The 17,158-nt window shown below is 42.5% G+C and overlaps 1 protein-coding gene across 1 annotated transcript; it reads left to right on the top strand.

The window, feature by feature from the left end:
* The first annotated feature begins 14,005 nt into the window (after positions 1 to 14,005).
* LOC147642268 (uncharacterized) lies at positions 14,006 to 16,437 on the top strand. Its single transcript, XM_086777120.1, has 2 exons — positions 14,006 to 16,048; positions 16,094 to 16,437. Exons 1-2 carry the CDS (start codon positions 14,014 to 14,016, stop codon positions 16,270 to 16,272), a joined length of 2,214 nt encoding a protein of 737 aa, XP_086633246.1. The 5' UTR covers positions 14,006 to 14,013; the 3' UTR covers positions 16,273 to 16,437.
* The last annotated feature ends 721 nt before the right edge of the window (positions 16,438 to 17,158 follow it).

Below are 17,158 nucleotides of genomic sequence, written 5' to 3' on the forward strand. Positions count from 1 at the left end.
ATAAAATTAGTTCTACATATGCAAAAGAGGAAAAAATGGGATATGCAAAAGAAGGCTATGGGAGGAGTTAGGGAGGTTATGGGAGGAGCTTAAGAAGAGGGAGGGAGGCTATGGGAGGAGATCAAATGGGTTCTACAAAAGAGGCAAGATGGGATATGCAAAAGAAGGAAAAATTTAAATTTGGAGCTACAGGTGTAACAGTGACACTTTAAAAGTGGCATCCTTGCTTTTAAAGACATCTTATAGGCCCCAAATATTTGACCATATTCTTTAAGGGAATGTTAACCCCATTTTGGGCTTAATAAAGGCACTCCCTACTACACACGGGAGTAGCCAAATAACCTGTTATGTAAGAGGTACTCAAAAAGTTATATATATTATGAGAAAAGCTGGCTAATTACCAACCTTGTATCTCAGTAGAAGGCTTTGGCCTTCAGCCCTTGCTTGGATTTCCTTGGACCTGTTTACTTTGTCCTTCACTTGCCTGTTTGTCTCTTTAGTCCAGGCTAAGGCCCCTTTTATCATCACCATCTCCTTTTTTGTTTCTTCATTTTCTTTTTGCATTTCATCCATTTGGCCCGCTTCCCTCCTTCTTCTATTCAGCTCTTCCTCCAAGGGTTCCTACTGGCTTCTCATTGCCTGGATGATGGCCACCTGCTTCCTGACCACTGCATGTAGCTTGGTTATTTCCTTTAATCCATTTGTCATGCACCTTGGTTAGATAGTTGAGGTATCCCTGCACCCATTTTGTTTCAATGGACTCTGAAAAATGTGCAAGAAGGGGTGCAAGGGGGCTTGCTTGTTCCAAGGTGTAGGGGTTCGATGATGATGATTTCCTGCTGTGCCTGTTCGAGGTGCAGGAGTTCTGCTGGTTGAGGTTTCCTCCCCGATGCTTGTTCTATGTTTGAGGTTTCTTGCGGTGCTTGTTTGAGATGCAGGTATTCTTTTGGTTGAGGTTTCCTGCTTGCTCCTCTAGCTTCTATGAAAGAATGAACTTGCTGCTGCTGCCGATGTCGGCGGGCAAAGTCCTCCTTGAGCTGTTTGTTGCTTCTTTCCTCTGATGTTTTTCCCTTCTTACCCTTCTTCTTCTCTCCAAATTCAACTGCTCTCTTCTTTTCGGACAGTGTTTATCCAGAACTCCCCTCTTGCTAGGGCTTTGCTATTGCATCCTCCTTGTGCCCTGTGTCTTCTTTGTGGCTTGCCTCCTCCTCTTTTCCAACTCCTGTTTGTGCTTTAAAGAGTGTTGTTAGGTAAGGGATAATCTTTGTTTTGGTGTTTGGGTTGGTTGACCTTCCCGATCCGATCCTTTAGATTGTTGTATAGCACCTCCGCCCAAGCCACTTTTGTTCCCACCTTAGTTGTCTTTACCAATCCGAATGCTTTTCTTCACACGCAGTATGGCTTGTGGGTGAGATTGATCATATCCACCACAAAGCGCATATGCTTTTGCCGGTCCTCATCTGGCATTCCTGTAATTTTAAACTCTTTTGCCTTACCTTCAAGAGGGCCAAACTCCTTTATCAGGTCTTCTTCATTCCTAGCTTGACCTCGCCTTCCCCTTCAGCCCCGGTAGTTTGAAGACTTCATCCACATAGAGGGGATTGAACACCCTCTTCTCATCGCCCAATAGGAGTGTGATGGTGTTTGACTTTTCTAGAGCTACTCCAGTTGCTCCGTAGCTTTGTAGTTCTATTGGAGTTCCTCCTAGGGTAGCTCAACAAAATCCTTCAATCCAAAAGTGTCGGTGTCCGCCGTGCTTGCGTGGTTCTGAAACACCTAATTGGATCCGGATGAGTGGCGACTAATACAACTGTGCCCAATGCGATAAGCTAATGCTAGTGCATTGCGCTACCGATCTGCCTAAGTTAAGGGAGTTAGTCATGACAGCACATAGGTTAGTTCCTACATCTAGAAGACATGTCCAGATAGGAAAGTACTTAACACAGACTAGGAATTAGATAGACTTATACAATACAAAATAGATAATTTCACAGACAAATCATTGTATTACTCAAGTAAAGGCTTAACCCAATAGTACAATGTAGTAGCACACTTAGTAGTCACTCTCTACTCTCTCCTCTATCCCCCCCGGATAGTTCCCCTTACTTTCTTTACCTTTACCTCTTCCCGGGTACTAATTGTTGGCAAGATCAGTTACAAAGTTGTTACAAGAAAGAAGATTCAAACCCAAGAGTTTGTTGCCCAACGGATACACTGGGCGGCGAGGCTGGGCGGTGGCGACTGCCAACGGATGGATGAGTACCAAAAAAGGTACTAAGTACCATGTCATATTTGTATCCAAAGCTACCATCTCCTCATCCATGGCATCTTCCAATTTTTGATTTCTAAGTGCATGCTCAAAATAAGTAGGTTCTATGTTTTCTATGGCTTTAACCATATAATCATAGTGATGGGCTGTATATCCATCATATATCTCAACCTGTCAATAGGGTATCTAACCCGAGTAGACCTGTATACACTTGGATCAATGTCAAATGTCCTAAAGTTCTCTATGCGCACCAAGAATAATAACTTATGGAATGCCAAGCTCCTCATTAAGGCTTTGTTTGGATCCACTAGAGTCACCATCCACATAAGAGTGACCTTCTTGCAGCACAAAATGTTGATCTACCTTTTCCTCTTCCCTTTGTGTGATACATGTGTAGTACTAGCACTTGTAGTACTACAAAATTATGCATATGTATTCCTTTCATCTATCCTCAACCTTCTTAACCATGGACTCACACTGGAAAAATACATATTCCTTACATCTATCCTCAACCTACTTGACCATGGATTCACACTAGAAAAATACATATTTTTGATATAACTAGGATACATGTAGGGAGGTACCTTACATACTCCCCTACTTAAGTACTTGAGATGTCCTCATCTCTAAAAGAGGGGATAATCTCTGATGAATTCATCCTCTTTCTCCCAAGTGGCATTCTCTATTGGATAAAACTTCCACTTGATTAGGAATTCCTTTGGGGTATGATTTCAAAGAGGCTTCTCCTACACATCTAAGATCTCTTTAGGCTCTAACTGAAATTGATCTTGGGTTGGAGAGGCAACTTACTCTTGTCAAGGATGTGGTTGGGGTTTGACACATACTTCTTTAGTAAGTTGACATGGAACACATTGTGAATCTTTAAGTAAGGTAGTAGTAGCTCATAAAGCTTGATCCCTTACCTTGTTATTAAATACGGTCCATAATACGTTGGTGATAACTTCTTATATTTCCCAAGGGATAAGGAACTCCTCTTGGGTCTTACACATAGAAATGCCATGTCACCTCTCTCTCAAAACTCTAGACATTTGCATATTGCTTTTGTCTATCCTCCTAGGTTGCTTTAATGTCATGTTGATGATCTATCTCATTGAGCATTTATTTATAGATCTCAACTCTGATCATAGGACTAGACTATGTTAAAGGTGTGAGGTATTGTTGTCCATATAGAGACTTAAACAAACTCATTCCTATGCTCCTATGATGGAATGAATTAGAAGCAAACTCTACCATAGTATGTAGTTCACCCATTAACAAGGTTCATATCCACAATAATCTCTCAAAGTATCATCAATCAATTGATTTACTCTCTATTTGGCCGTCTATCATTGGATGGTAAGCTGAGCTTAAATCTATGGTGGATGTCCATGGCTCCAAAAAAAGCAATTTGAAATTTAGAGGTAAACTCCACTTACTATCCTATGGGATAATCCATGCAATCTAAAGATTTCCTTGAGAAAAACCGTGGTAACATCCAAAGAAGTAAAGGTTTTTTTTGACTAGGATAAGGTGAGTAACCTTAACCTTAGGTAAGTGTTGGTGGTTAACTAGCCCATCGAGCCGCTGCCCAGAATTCTTCCCATGTGTAACAAACTATTATGTGTTAAGTTTTCTTGTTGTAATAACTCTTGTAATAACGGTTTCTTGCAAATGGGTAGTACCCGGATTAATGTAAGAAGAAAAAGGGGATTGTTTCCCAAATAGGGGGAGAGACTAATGGATGAATGGATAGTTGAGCTCGGGAGTTCATGAGCTGAGTCATTGCAATTGTATTGTATGTGTGGGAGATTAAGCTAATATTTAAGAATGTCTTATGTATTAGTCGCTGTCTTATCTCTATTCTGCACTCCATAGCTCTATCCATTTCATGTCAATTGCATGCCTATCTCAACGTAACTCCTATCCTGAATCAGGAAATATCTATGCATGTCTAGATGTAACTCCTATCCGGAATATCAAGAAGGATCTATGCATGTCTGAACATCAACTTCTATCAAAAATCAAGAAGGATCTAGATACTAACTCGTGCGCAATCACGACTAAATCCCCAAGCTTAGGCAGACTGGTAACTCAACACACCAGCTTTGGCTTGTCGCATATTGGGCATAGTTGTATTAGTCGCTGCTCTTTAGGAGCCAACTAAGTGGTCTCTAGAACCCCGCAAGTGCCGAGTCTTGACTGGACACCAACACTTTTGGGGATCCTGCTTGGGACTGGTAGTAGGAAGTGGAGTGGTATGGTAGGAAGGGAAGTAGGAAGGTAGAGGTTAGTTCTACATAGCAAGTTTGAATAGATAATCTAGTTGGGGTAGATCAAGAGAGGAAGTGTGCATGTCCTTGTTTTGGGTTTGTTCACGAGGGAGTAATAGGAGTGCAATGGACAATGCATGGAGAATGAAGAAAGCTCAAGCAGAGCAATGTGGTACCATCAGCACGTAGTCGGAGGCCTTAGAAAGTGATGGGCATCTGCATCATCCAAGAAGACTTCCATGAGGGATTTTGTGCCAGCAAGAATGGCAAAATCAAGAACCTCTAAGAAATCAGGAGGGAGAGGAAGAACACCACGGCTTCAAAACAAGAGGTAGGGAGATCAAGAAGAAGAAGAACCGATAGAGTTGGAGGAAGGATGTCTCTCAAATACCCAAAGTTCAAGGGCAAGAGTGAGGAAGATCCAGATGCTCACATATTTGCCTTCAAGACCACATTCTTGGCCACCTGAGCCCCATTACCCCACAGGAAATAGAGTACTTTGCAAGAACCCTAGGTGGAAAGGCCACAAGCTAATATGCTCAATATGGTCTGGAGCACTTCCAGACATTTAAGGAATTGAAGAAGGCTTTCCTCAAAAGATTCTAGAGAGACAAGACCATCATGGAGGTATTGGAAAAGCTGCAAAGGTTGACTCAAAAGAAGAGGCCAACAGAGGATTATGTGACAGAATTCAGAGCATTGCTACTACATCTAGACTAGCCCAAGAAACTTGCCCCAGCCACATTGAGTCAGTGGTTTGTGAGAGGATTGAGGGAGAAAGTCCAAATGGTGGAAGCCTCTTATGATTTAGAGGCCCTCACCTTTAAACAGGTAGTAACATGAGCAACTAGAGCCAAAGGGATCTTCAGGTAGACAAGCAAAGACTCCCATAAGAAAAAGAAGGGAGATGAAAAAAGGAGAAAGAAAGAAGAAGAGACTTTTGAGTCAGATTCCGATGACGCCTTAGAATCGAACTCTAGAAAAGATTCGGATACCGAAGAGAAAAAGCCCCAGAAGAAGAGAGGTAGGAAGCAAGCAGTGGGTGTTCAAGAAGAACTAAAGGCCACCCTAGCCGCTTGGAGGACATGCATGATCAAGATTGATATCGGACGTCTGGTGCATAAAGTGTAATAACCAGGATCACACGAAGGAAGAGTGTCAGATGAAACCCACACAGCAGCACCCATGTGCTATTTGCACAATAATAGGAACCACACCATTGACACATTGTTTTACAACACTTGGAACAAGAATTCTAGAGTGGTGGAAAGGCAACAACAATGATAGCAACAACAAGTTTCAGTCGCCGTCAATCAAGTTGCCACTGGACCTCAAAACAACAAACCTTATGGAAGAGGAGGAGGTGTAAGATTTGGACAAAGAGGAGCTAGACTAATATGCTACTACTGTATCCCTAGTTAAACGGAATGTCCCATACTACAATGTCATTAGCGGGAATTACAAGAAGCAAGGCTACAAAGGGAGGCAAAGACATCAGGAGCCGATGCATCAGTAAATACAGTGATAGTGGATATATGGGGAGTGGAGCATTAAGAAGAGCCACCAGTAGTAATGGTAGTGACAAAGTTGTAAGAATCTGTCAAGACTATGACTCGCAGCAGGGATGCTAATTCGAAAGAAAAGCAAAAGCCTAAACAATGGGAAGGGAAGTAATGGGATCAAAAACTTATCACTAAACTTGTGCAGAATATATAAGGAACGGTGTGGATGATGTAGGAAAGCCCACTTTAGAATGAGCATGCTAGCACTAATCCGGATAAGACAAACCTGGTCAAGAAAAGAAGAAGACATTGCATCAGGCAAGCGGCCACTAGTAGGTGATGATAAGATGACTAAAGAGGGGATACAGAAGGGCCAAATAAAGCCTAGAATAGCCAAGAGTAGGAAAAGCATCTTGGAAAAGTAAGTGGAAAAGAATCCAGAGCGAGTCTACATAAAAGAATTGACAAGAGAAGGTCATGAGAAGAAAAAAGATAACAATAAAGAAAAAGGAAGAATGAGTAGAAGCCAAATTACGCCAAGTTAGGAAAGGGAGAAGCTGCTTGTAGAATGTAGAAATGTGGAAATAGCTCAGGACTATAACATATCTATTCCAAAAGTGACTGTAAAAATAAGTGGATAGACGGTGTCACAAGTCATCCTAGACGAAGGATCTGGAGTCAACATAATATCAGATAACCAAGCTGAGAAGCTAGGAATTGATCAAGTTTGTGAAGCCATGGAAAGTATTGATTATCCAACTAAGATCTACTCATTTGGACTTTGCCTTGAAGACAAAGCATGCTAGTGGCAGTTTAGGGCACTAAACCCACTTGAAAAGTCTAACTATGAGGCCTTGAGACACTTTTTCCTTTTGATATTTTCACCCACGGGAGCCAAAGGAGCCCCATGGGTTATGCAAATCTACACCCTAAAAGTAAGAGGAAGGTGAAACCATGTGGGATAGGACTACATTACCAAAGCCAAGTATCTCCATATAAGATGTAATCCTAGAGAAAGTCTAGATGACTTATTGCTCATCGATCAATTCATGATCGGTCTCATGAGAAAGAGGCTTCATGACTATCTCTATACATCTAGATACTTGACGAGTGTTTCCACAAAAAGGCAGTGGACCTACAATCTGGGGATGTAGAAGTCGACACCACCTAAACCAAGGGATAACAAATGCATCATCCAAAGTGTTCAAATCAAGAGCTCACCTTAGCCTTGCTAAATCAAGTGTCGTTGGGCCTTCGAGCTGTAATACAACTCCTTGATGTGGGTGCACAAGCTAGTTCATCGTGTCCTCACTCCCTCGTCACTCGGGAATGCTTCATGGCTATGGGGGTGAAGGTAGATGAACAAGATGGTGGATCAACGAAGGGTTCAATAAGTCAAAATCATTAGAGGAGAAAAAATTGAAGTAGCAGGATGTATGTTCACCGCTGTATTCATAGTCATCATGAAGATGGATGAGATCTTAGGAGCGTATCCCATGTTGTTGGGAAGACCATGGCTCAAGAGTGGAAAAATTAAACACAATTGGGAAACTAAGGGGATTGCAATCGGGGATGGAAAGAAGAAGGTATGTAACGCGGTAGTAGGAAAGGACAAGATTAGCCTGGCCAACCGACCATTGCATATGCAGAGGAACTAAACTACTTGGAAGGAGTGGAAGATGATGAAAAAGAGTTGGCCCTGAGAGAGAACCCTGACCTGTTATCACTCTTTGAAGTAAACATAGAGTGGTTTGGCCAAAGATACAACGTAGAAGTCCTAGCCACTCAACCCGAGTTGACAAGAATGCAAAGGAGGGCCGAAGGAGAGGCCCAACAAGGTCCCTACCAAAGTTGCCTGTAAGTTTGAGAATGAGGCATGAGGGCTAGAGAAGAGGCCCATGAGGTCCCTACCAAGTTTCCTCTGTAAGTCCAGGAAAAATAGAATGTAAACCAAAATGAAAATGTTAAAAGCATAAGGAAATTATAGAAAGATGATGATTTCTAAAACAGAGTAACTTTTTGGGTGTTGTATCTTTCAAACAAATGAGAGAACTTGCTGTGTGGAATTCTGGATTGGAACAAACTTCCTAGATTCTTTGAGACAGACTTTTGAAATGAAGCTAACACAAGCATGACAAGAATTAAATAGCATTCAAGGAGCATAATGTGAATCCAGCCAAGATCGAGAGGAATGGGAGTCGAGACATGATTCTGGGAAAAAGCAAAATCTAAGAATAGAAACTATCAGTGTAAATATGATTGCAGTATGTATAGAAAGCAAGGAGATAGCTGGCAATTGCATGGAGGTGGTGGGGAAATCGATGTTTCCATCTCGTAAGGATGCATGCATGGAAAGGGAAAGGTGTCACATAGACTTCGCCCCACCTTAACGGCCATAAATAACCTCATGGCTCATGCAATAGGCACTCATAAATAAAAATTTTATAGAATGGTGAAAATCATGAAAATATCAAGCAATTATGGCCGTACTAAAAGGAGAGGCTTGCACCATGACGGTGGCTGGAAGGCACTACACTTTCTCAATCAAATACCTAATTTACATGGTTCTATTGTGCAAAAGCTCTCTGTTTTGCTACGCTTCCTACCCTCTTTTTGCTAAGCTTTGCTGTGATCCTTGCCTTCTTTCACTCAGCCCTAGCTATCTCTTGCCTGACAACATGGTGGAATTTGAATACATGTCCTGTACAAGGAAGGAGACAACCATGTAGAGAGGTTGGAGAAAATGGGCCTGAAGTAGTTTGCACAGCTACCCTGGGTGAGGAGCTCTAGCATAAATTTAGAGCAGGTGAACAGCTAGAATAGCTCTCATGATCCAACATCATCACTCTGCCCTTAGGATAGAAGAGGGAATTAAACCTCTTGTATGTGGCCGAGGTGTTCCAGTTGGTTGGTAGAAGGTAAAGTGGAGATCAAGCCTGAAGTGGATGATGGCCTAATTAAAGAATTCGGCCCGTTGGAGAGGAGAGCCAAGGAATGCAAGATAACTGGAACAACTGACAAAGATAGGCAAAAACAGATGAGGTTTGTGGTGGAGATGATAAACATCACCCAAAAACCTTAATGCATGTTCAGAAAGACATTCGGAATGGTGAAGGCTATCTACTAGATTCTCGTGATGCTAGCTTGCCGATTGCACTCCCATTGTGGTTGTGTGGATCTAGTGAAAATGACAACTTTGTATGTTGTACACTACTTGTAGCTTACCCTATTGCTCACTATTTTGACCTATCCCAATCGGACCCACATGTCAAACTCTTCAAGTGATGACCTATCCCAATGAGACCCACATGTCCAAAATCTTTACTTGTATACACATTGGTGTACATATCCCATTATGAAAAACCATGTGGATGTCATGTGTGTAAAATCAACAACATTAAAAACACAGTTGTTGTAAACTACAACCCCCATGCCTCTCTTGCCACCAAACCATGGCTGTAGACAACAAGTCTAGAAACCTTCATTTTGCGTAGGTTTTAACCTGGTGATACTCCAATATATCATGATGTCAGCTTTCCAATAACACTCCTATTCTGGTTATGTAGACTTGGTGAAATTTACAACTTTGCGTGTTGTACACTACTTGTAGCCTACCCTATTGCTCAATTTTTTGACCTATCCCAGTGGGACCCGCATGCCCAAATTTACACTACTTGTAGCCTACCCTATTGCTCAATTTTTTGACCTATCCCAGTGGGACCCGCATGCCCAAAATCTTTAGAACTTGATGGCTCACTTGAACACACATTGGGTATGAGTATCAAAACCCATGTCGATATCTTTTGTAACATCAAAAACAGAGCTGTTGTAAATTGCAGCCCCCATGTCTCTTCAGCCACCTAGACCATGGCTGTAGACATGTCTACACACCTTGGTTTTGAAAAGGGTTTGATGTGGTGATATTCCAATATATCTACTAGTAGACACTCGTAATGTTATCTTGCCAATTGCACTCCTTTTCTGGTTGTGCGGACCTATTGAAAATGACAACTTTGTGTGTTGTACACTACTTGTAGCTTACCCTATTGCTCACTGTTTTGACCTATCCCAGGGGGACCCACAAGTCCAAACTCTTCATATGATTATGGCTCACCTATAGACACATTGGGTGTACTCATTCCATTATAAGAAATCATGTGGATGTCATTTATAACATCAAAAATAGGGTTGCAATAAATTGCAACCCCCATGCCTCTACTGCCACCAAACCATGGCTTTAGACAGGTCCATACACCTTGGTTTTGCCTAGGGTTTGACCTGCTGATAGTCCAATATATCTACTAGACCTCATGATGTCATCTTGCCAATAACACTCCTATTCTGGTTGTGCAGACCTGGTGAAAATTACAACTTTGTGTGTTATACACTTATTGTAGTATGCCCTGTTGCTTAATGTTTTGGCATGTCCCAATGGGACCCACATGTCCAAACTCTTAAAAAATATATGGCTCACTTGTATATACATTGGGTATACTCATTCAAGTATCAAAACCCATGTTGATGTCATCTGTAACATCAAAAACATCGAAAACAGAGCTGTTGTAAACTGCAATCCCCGCGCCTCTTCTACCACCACCTAGACCGTGGGTGGCTGTAGACGGGTCTAGACACCTTGGTTTTGCCTAGGGTTTGTCGTCCTAGTGATAGTCCAATATATCTACTAGACGCTTGCAATGTCAGCTTGCCAATTTTACTCCTATTCTGGTTGTGTGGACCTGGTGAAAATGACAACTTTGCATGTTGTACACTATTTGTAGCTTACCCTGTTGCTCACTGTTTTGATCTATCCTAGTGGGACCCACATGTCCAAACTCTTCAGGTGATGATGCTTGACCTATATATGCATTGGGTGTACTCATCCCAATATCTATTGAGGATGTCATCTGTAATATAAAAAATGGGGCGACTGATGCATGCCGATATCTATTAGCATGCTTAGGTAGCTATTGGCATGCATTGGGAGAACCCGACATGCATTGGGAGCTCTTGGTGCATGCCGGTAGCTATTGGCATGCTTAAGTTATACCAGCATGCATCAGAAGCTATCGACATGCACCAGGAGCCCCGATTGTCTACCCGCGATTCCAGAGGACCAACCTTTCTCCCCAGATGTTGATTCTCCTTACCTTGATCTGGACCACACATGGGATGGGACAGCTTCTTACTCATTGGAGAGGCCCATTCAAGGTCTTACATTGCCTACCTACACCTACTCACCCTCTTTGCCATCATGATCTTCCTCTCAGAACTTATCAGACTTCACTTCTAGAGGGGGATACATTCCTTCTGCCAATGTGTCATTGTTGGACCCTTGTATCCTTCATCTTCTCTCATGGACTCCTTTTGGCTTGAGAGGGGGTGTGTGAAAATGGTATTTTAACTAGCCCTAGAAGGGGTTTTATTTGGATTTTGGTCTTGTGCTATTGGCCGACAACCCCTACTCTGGGCCAACCAGTCCCATATATATGCATCATTTCATATTCAGCACCACACAACATCATATCATCAACAGCACCATCTACTGCTTCTTCGATGGTCTTCTACTCAAAGTTACCTCACATCAGAGGGTCTCTTATATAGGATTTCATTCACCATCATACATACACTCATTCATCCATTTCATGCTATGTTGATTTGCTCTGATTTCTCACACATATGGTCCTTTTGTCCTTTAGGCCTAGGCCAATGTACCGTGCATGGTGGCAAGAAGCACTTGGTTCACCACCACCACTCAATTGGCCCGACGTGGACGGGCTGAGGTGAGGTAGTGAACTGGCATTGGAGAAGCTGCGACAATCATGCGTTGATGGAGGCTTTAATAGATGGCTCCTGCGAATTTGTAGGAGCCATCTATTTTTGATTTTTTTAACTTTCCAGGGCATCGTTTAAGTGACACTTACATTATTAACATCACTTAAGTAAAGCCCTGCAGTTTGCAAGCATCATTTTGGCCATTGTTGATGCGTATTAATGTGTTACTTATGCAATAACAGGTATGACGGTCATTTGACGAGGCTTTCTTATCTTTAAAATGTGTCATTTATACAACATTCATCATCGTTTAAACGACGTCATTGAAAACCCCATCATTTTGGGCTCGTCTCGCTAAGGGGGAATTGTGTTGTAGTGGGAAGCGAGGAGCGCCACACTTTGGCTTGGGAGAAAAATCCTCCTTCATTGCTCACTTTGTAAATATCTATTTTACTATTTTTCTTCTCCTCTCTGATTTTGTCTTATTAACTAATTGTATCTTTTTTAAATTGTTTTTTGTAGAGGGAGGTTGTTAGGTGTGACCCAATAAAAGAAGAGTATGATTATGGATATAGAGCCCCCCATCTACAATTATGGACTTGGATGCGTACGTGAGGTGTACGCTTGAACGAGTCCATTTTAGGGACTCAAGTTGACAAGGTAAGTAGGTGCTAAAAGCCCTTCTCTTATCTATATATGATTGCCTTTTATTATTATTTAATTACCTTACTCTTGTTTTCATATATGTAGAATGAAGAGGAAGAGGAAGATTCGGACTACGAGCGTGAAGTGGGTGAAGCAAGTGAAGACAAAAACGAAGACGAAGATGAGCTGGATGAGGATTCTGATTAGCCTCCTCTTCCTTGATTTTTTTTTTGTATATGGCCAAAGGCCTACCTAGTCTAGAAATATAATATATATTTGGTTAACTTGCATTCTTCCCAATTTTAATTTCTTTTTCAAGCTCCTGTTTGTATCAAAAAACTGTATGTATCAATAAAACAAAAGAGCTGGGGCAGACCGAGAAGTCCTATGTAGCCTCCTCAGGGTGCCCCAGCTTTTCTTTTCCACGCAATATCGCTACTAAGCAGCAAAAAATTTTGTTGCTATTTTCATTGCTAAGCAGGATCCCGTTGCAATGAAAAGAGCAGCGAAATAGGGCCAACGTCTCCGTACCCTTCTAGTTATAAAAGGGCTACTATTTTCACTGGTAGACCCTCATTCTGTTGTAGCCTATGCAAAAGCCTTATACATAAATCTTAATACATATGCCTTATGCAAAGGAGGACTCGTGTAAGGAGGCAGTATAAGATGATGATGGTATAGCCGCCCGATATAGCCACATGACGTAGTGAGAGAAAGTAGTGAGAGATCAGTCATTGCGCTGCATGCAAAGAGGATTTTTTCCTAGTATGCGGCCATAGAAATGTGTGGCTATATAGACATGTATAGTCGTGTGTATAGCCGTGTACTATAACAAAATCAATTCTCCTTCCTGATGCATGTCCTTTATTTATTCTCCCAAAAAACTTGCACTAAAGGTGTTTCCTCTTCTCTCTTCATCTTCCATACCTCAAGCACCTCAAGGATCTTAAGCATGAAACTCATGCTCTCATCCTTCATTTATGTTCTTTCATAGTTTCGTCGTGAAGGTAAGGGTTTACATTCTCTATTCTCTCCCCTTTGTTTCAATCTCTATGTGCATACTTAGGTCTTGATTCTTGTCTTCTTCTTTTTCTTATTCTTCTCACTTGTCTTCACTTGCATAGCTCTAATTTGTTTATTTTTGTGCTTCTACTTATAGATTGGAACTTGTCTTCCAATGAAAACTCTACTTCTCAACAAAAACTCAAATCCTCTAAATTAAGGTAAGAACACTTCTACTTTGGCAGTGGCAACGTGTGGGTTAAAGACTTGTGTAATTAATTAAGGAGACAGTAATGAAAGTTAAGGTAGTGTTGAAAAGTGAGAAACATTAATCATAAACAAATCTAATGGGCTTCATCTAACGAGGCAGTAATGAAAGTTAATAAGGTAGTGTTGAAAAATGAGAAACATTAGTCAGAAACAAATCTAATGGGCTTCATCTTCCGTGGGCGATTGAGATCCCGGCCTCAGAGGGAGAACGTATATTAACAAGTCGATGTGTCTCACGTCTCTATGATACGTAGTTCTGGGATCAATTTCTAATACAGGCGCCATGAGCGACGACGAGTCTTTTCATTCTGCGAACCGATCTAGTTTCTCGGCTGATGCAGATGGCTTCTCTACAGATGAAGATGAAGTGCAGTCACGTGAAATCATACCAGACACTGAGAACCTTGCATCGGAGCCCAAGAAACGGCCTGCAGCTAGTGTTGATCTTTCTGTTTCTGAGCACACACCTAGGAAACCTAGCGTTAAGAGTTTTGTTTCGAAGCCCAACACCCATGCAGCATCAGCTGTGGCTGGCAAGGCTGAGCAGAGCGTCAAAGACGATGGAAATGCGTCAAAACGGAAGAACATTGCCGCAGGGGACGACGACGCAGAAGCTGGTGCACGGCCCGGACAAGGGGCCGAGAAGCGATCAGCAAGCCAAGGGAGACCCAACACTACGTCGCCCTGCCGGTACTTAGTGCCTGATCCGGTGGTGCAATCTCCACGGGTAGCCGCCCATATGCCGCCTGCACAGCCGGTGAAAGATTCTTCCGGCGCACTGCAACAATCGCCAGCTCGTGCAACGGGCCTCCCGATGTCGCTTGCACCGCCAGACGTTCGATCCCATCAGCAACCAGTCCAAGTAACTTGTTCGCCATTCGGACGGCAGCAGCAACCGGTTCAACCGGCGGGTTTGCCACACAGAACGCTACAGCTACTGAATCAGGTAACTGGTTTAAATTATTCCCCTGTATCGGCCTACGGAGGGCAACAGCATCCGGTTCCACTGGCTGCTTCTCCATACAGAGGACCACAGCGCCCGCCTCAGACAGCATGTTCCGTTTCGCTTTGGCCCCCGCTTTACATAAACAGTGCCCAGCAGGTACTAGATATTCAAGCTGTCGCTCGACGTTCGCCACACGCAGGCTCACAGCAACCGGCTCAAGCACTGCCACAAACTCACGTTAATGATACTGCAGGGACGCGACAGCGATCCGCTGCCCCGATTCAGCAAACAGGCGGGTTTCATTTGGTTTCTCAGCCGATAGGCCGGCAGCAGTTGGCTTCTCAGCGGATTCAGCCGTCAGGCGTCCAGTCGCAGTTGGTTTCCCAGCGAGCTCATCCAGCTAGTGTTCCTTCATCAGCAGCGCCGCAGCGTCAAAGTTCTTTGGCAGTTCCATCGCAGCCGGTTCAGCCCTCAACTTCTCAGCCAATTCAAGGGCAGACAGGCCGGCCACATTCGGTTTCTCAGCCGGCTGCTGGGCAGCAGTTGGCTTCTCAGCGGATTCAGCCATCGAGTGGCGGCCAGCCACAGATGGTTTCTCGGCAATTCCAGCAAGCTAGAGTTCCTTCATCGGCAGCGGCGCCGCACCGTCAAAGTTCTGTGGCAGGCCCAGTATCGCAGCCGGTTCAGCCCTCCGTAAATTCTCAAGGGGCAGCTAGAGCTTCTTCATCTGCAGCGGCGCCCGGAGGTTTTGCATCGCAACCGGTTAATCAGAAGGCTCAGGTGAATCCGTCTTCGTCTACACAACCACGTCAAAGTTACAGAAGCGTGTCTGAGCCTGCAGGTCTTGTCTCGCCTAAACCACCAAGAGCAAGTGATAATTCAGGAATTTCTCAACCAGTTGAGCTGCAGCGCCAATTTAATGGAGTTGAGCACACCGTGGATATGGTTGTTTCTAAAGAAAACGAAAGTGATCTGGCTGAGTTTAGTTTTCCAACGTGCATGAGAAGCGCCGATAATTATATGTTTACGCCGCCGCATTCTCCTTCGATACCTCATAATTCCGTGTTAGAATCTGCGCCAGCAATGAATAATAAGATTAGCAACCAGCTGACGACTGTAATCCAACATCATGCTCAGATGGCCGGCCCTAATTCCGATCAACAGCCAGCTCCAGCTAGCCAATCGCAGAAGGACAACTCGGCTGCAGCGGCTCCTCCAAGTGGCGCTACTGGAAACCCTAGTCCACCACGAAAGGACACCTCGGCAGCTGCTGCTGCAGCAGAAGCAACAGAGCCTGTTAAAGAAGAAGCAAACGAAGATGGCGATGGTGAAGATGATGAGGACGGTGAATCAGGCGATGAAGATGACGAAGGTGGGGAAGAGGGTGAAGATGGAGCTGAAGATGAAGATGACGAAGGTGGGGAAGAGGGTGAAGATGGAGCTCAAGATGAAGATGAAGGTGATGGATATGATGATGAAGATGAAGGTGATGAAGATGAGAGTGATGGGTATGATGATGAAGATGAAGGTGAAGAGGAGTGGGAAGGTGAAGCCCATGATAAAAAAGCAGGTAATGTCTCTAACAAGAAAGAATGACACGCAGTGATCATCGCTCAGTGTCACAAAAAAAAAAAGAAGGGTAGCAGCAGCAATAACTACAGTAAATTGCAATAAGATTAAGCATAATTGTAATGCAAAACTTAGCTGATTAGTCTTTACTTTAGAGTGTTGATTTGGTTGATTTAATCTACACTTTGTTTATTGAGGACTTCCTTTTCACTAGCACTGCTGTGAATTGAGGTAATTGTTTTGTAGGAGCATAGTAGTATTTTTTTGGGGTTATATTTTGTTGTTTATGAGTAATTGTATTTATGATTTTTTAATTGTGTATATTGTTGAGCAGTCAAATGCGTTTATTTTTGCAAGTGGGAATTATACTTTCTTGAAGAAGGGCAATTTTTCAAATTGCCTTTCAATATATAGGCTAGTGCAAATGTATTTTTCAAATTGATTTTTTATAGTTCTTTTTAATAAATATAAATACAATTCGTTTTAAAGATTTGAATTAGAACTAACCGTAGATAGATTTCAAAATAAAACCAAACATGTGTACCCTTTAAAATGACTTATATATATATATATATATATATATATATATATACACACATTGTAAATGAATATATATATATATATATATATATATATATATATATATATATATACATTGTAAATGAATGTATATATATATATATAAATTGCCCTTTTTGTGAAGGTCTACCCTCTTTGAATGTAAAGGTTACATTTTTTACCCCCTTCTCTTTATTAGGGCTTAGCAACCTTCAAAAACAAACACTCCTGGTAGTAGTCTAGACAGATCTTATTAAAAGGTATTATCAAGACCTTATAAAAGACCTTAATATAGGTGTCACATAGTGTCATAGAGGTAGGCCTAAGGCCTACATTAGCCCTAGGGACCACCCCC

Source organism: Cibotium barometz, chromosome 1 (genome assembly GCF_041138505.1).
Source record: "Cibotium barometz isolate CiBa-2024 chromosome 1, ASM4113850v1, whole genome shotgun sequence".
Classification (NCBI taxonomy): domain Eukaryota; kingdom Viridiplantae; phylum Streptophyta; class Polypodiopsida; order Cyatheales; family Cibotiaceae; genus Cibotium; species Cibotium barometz.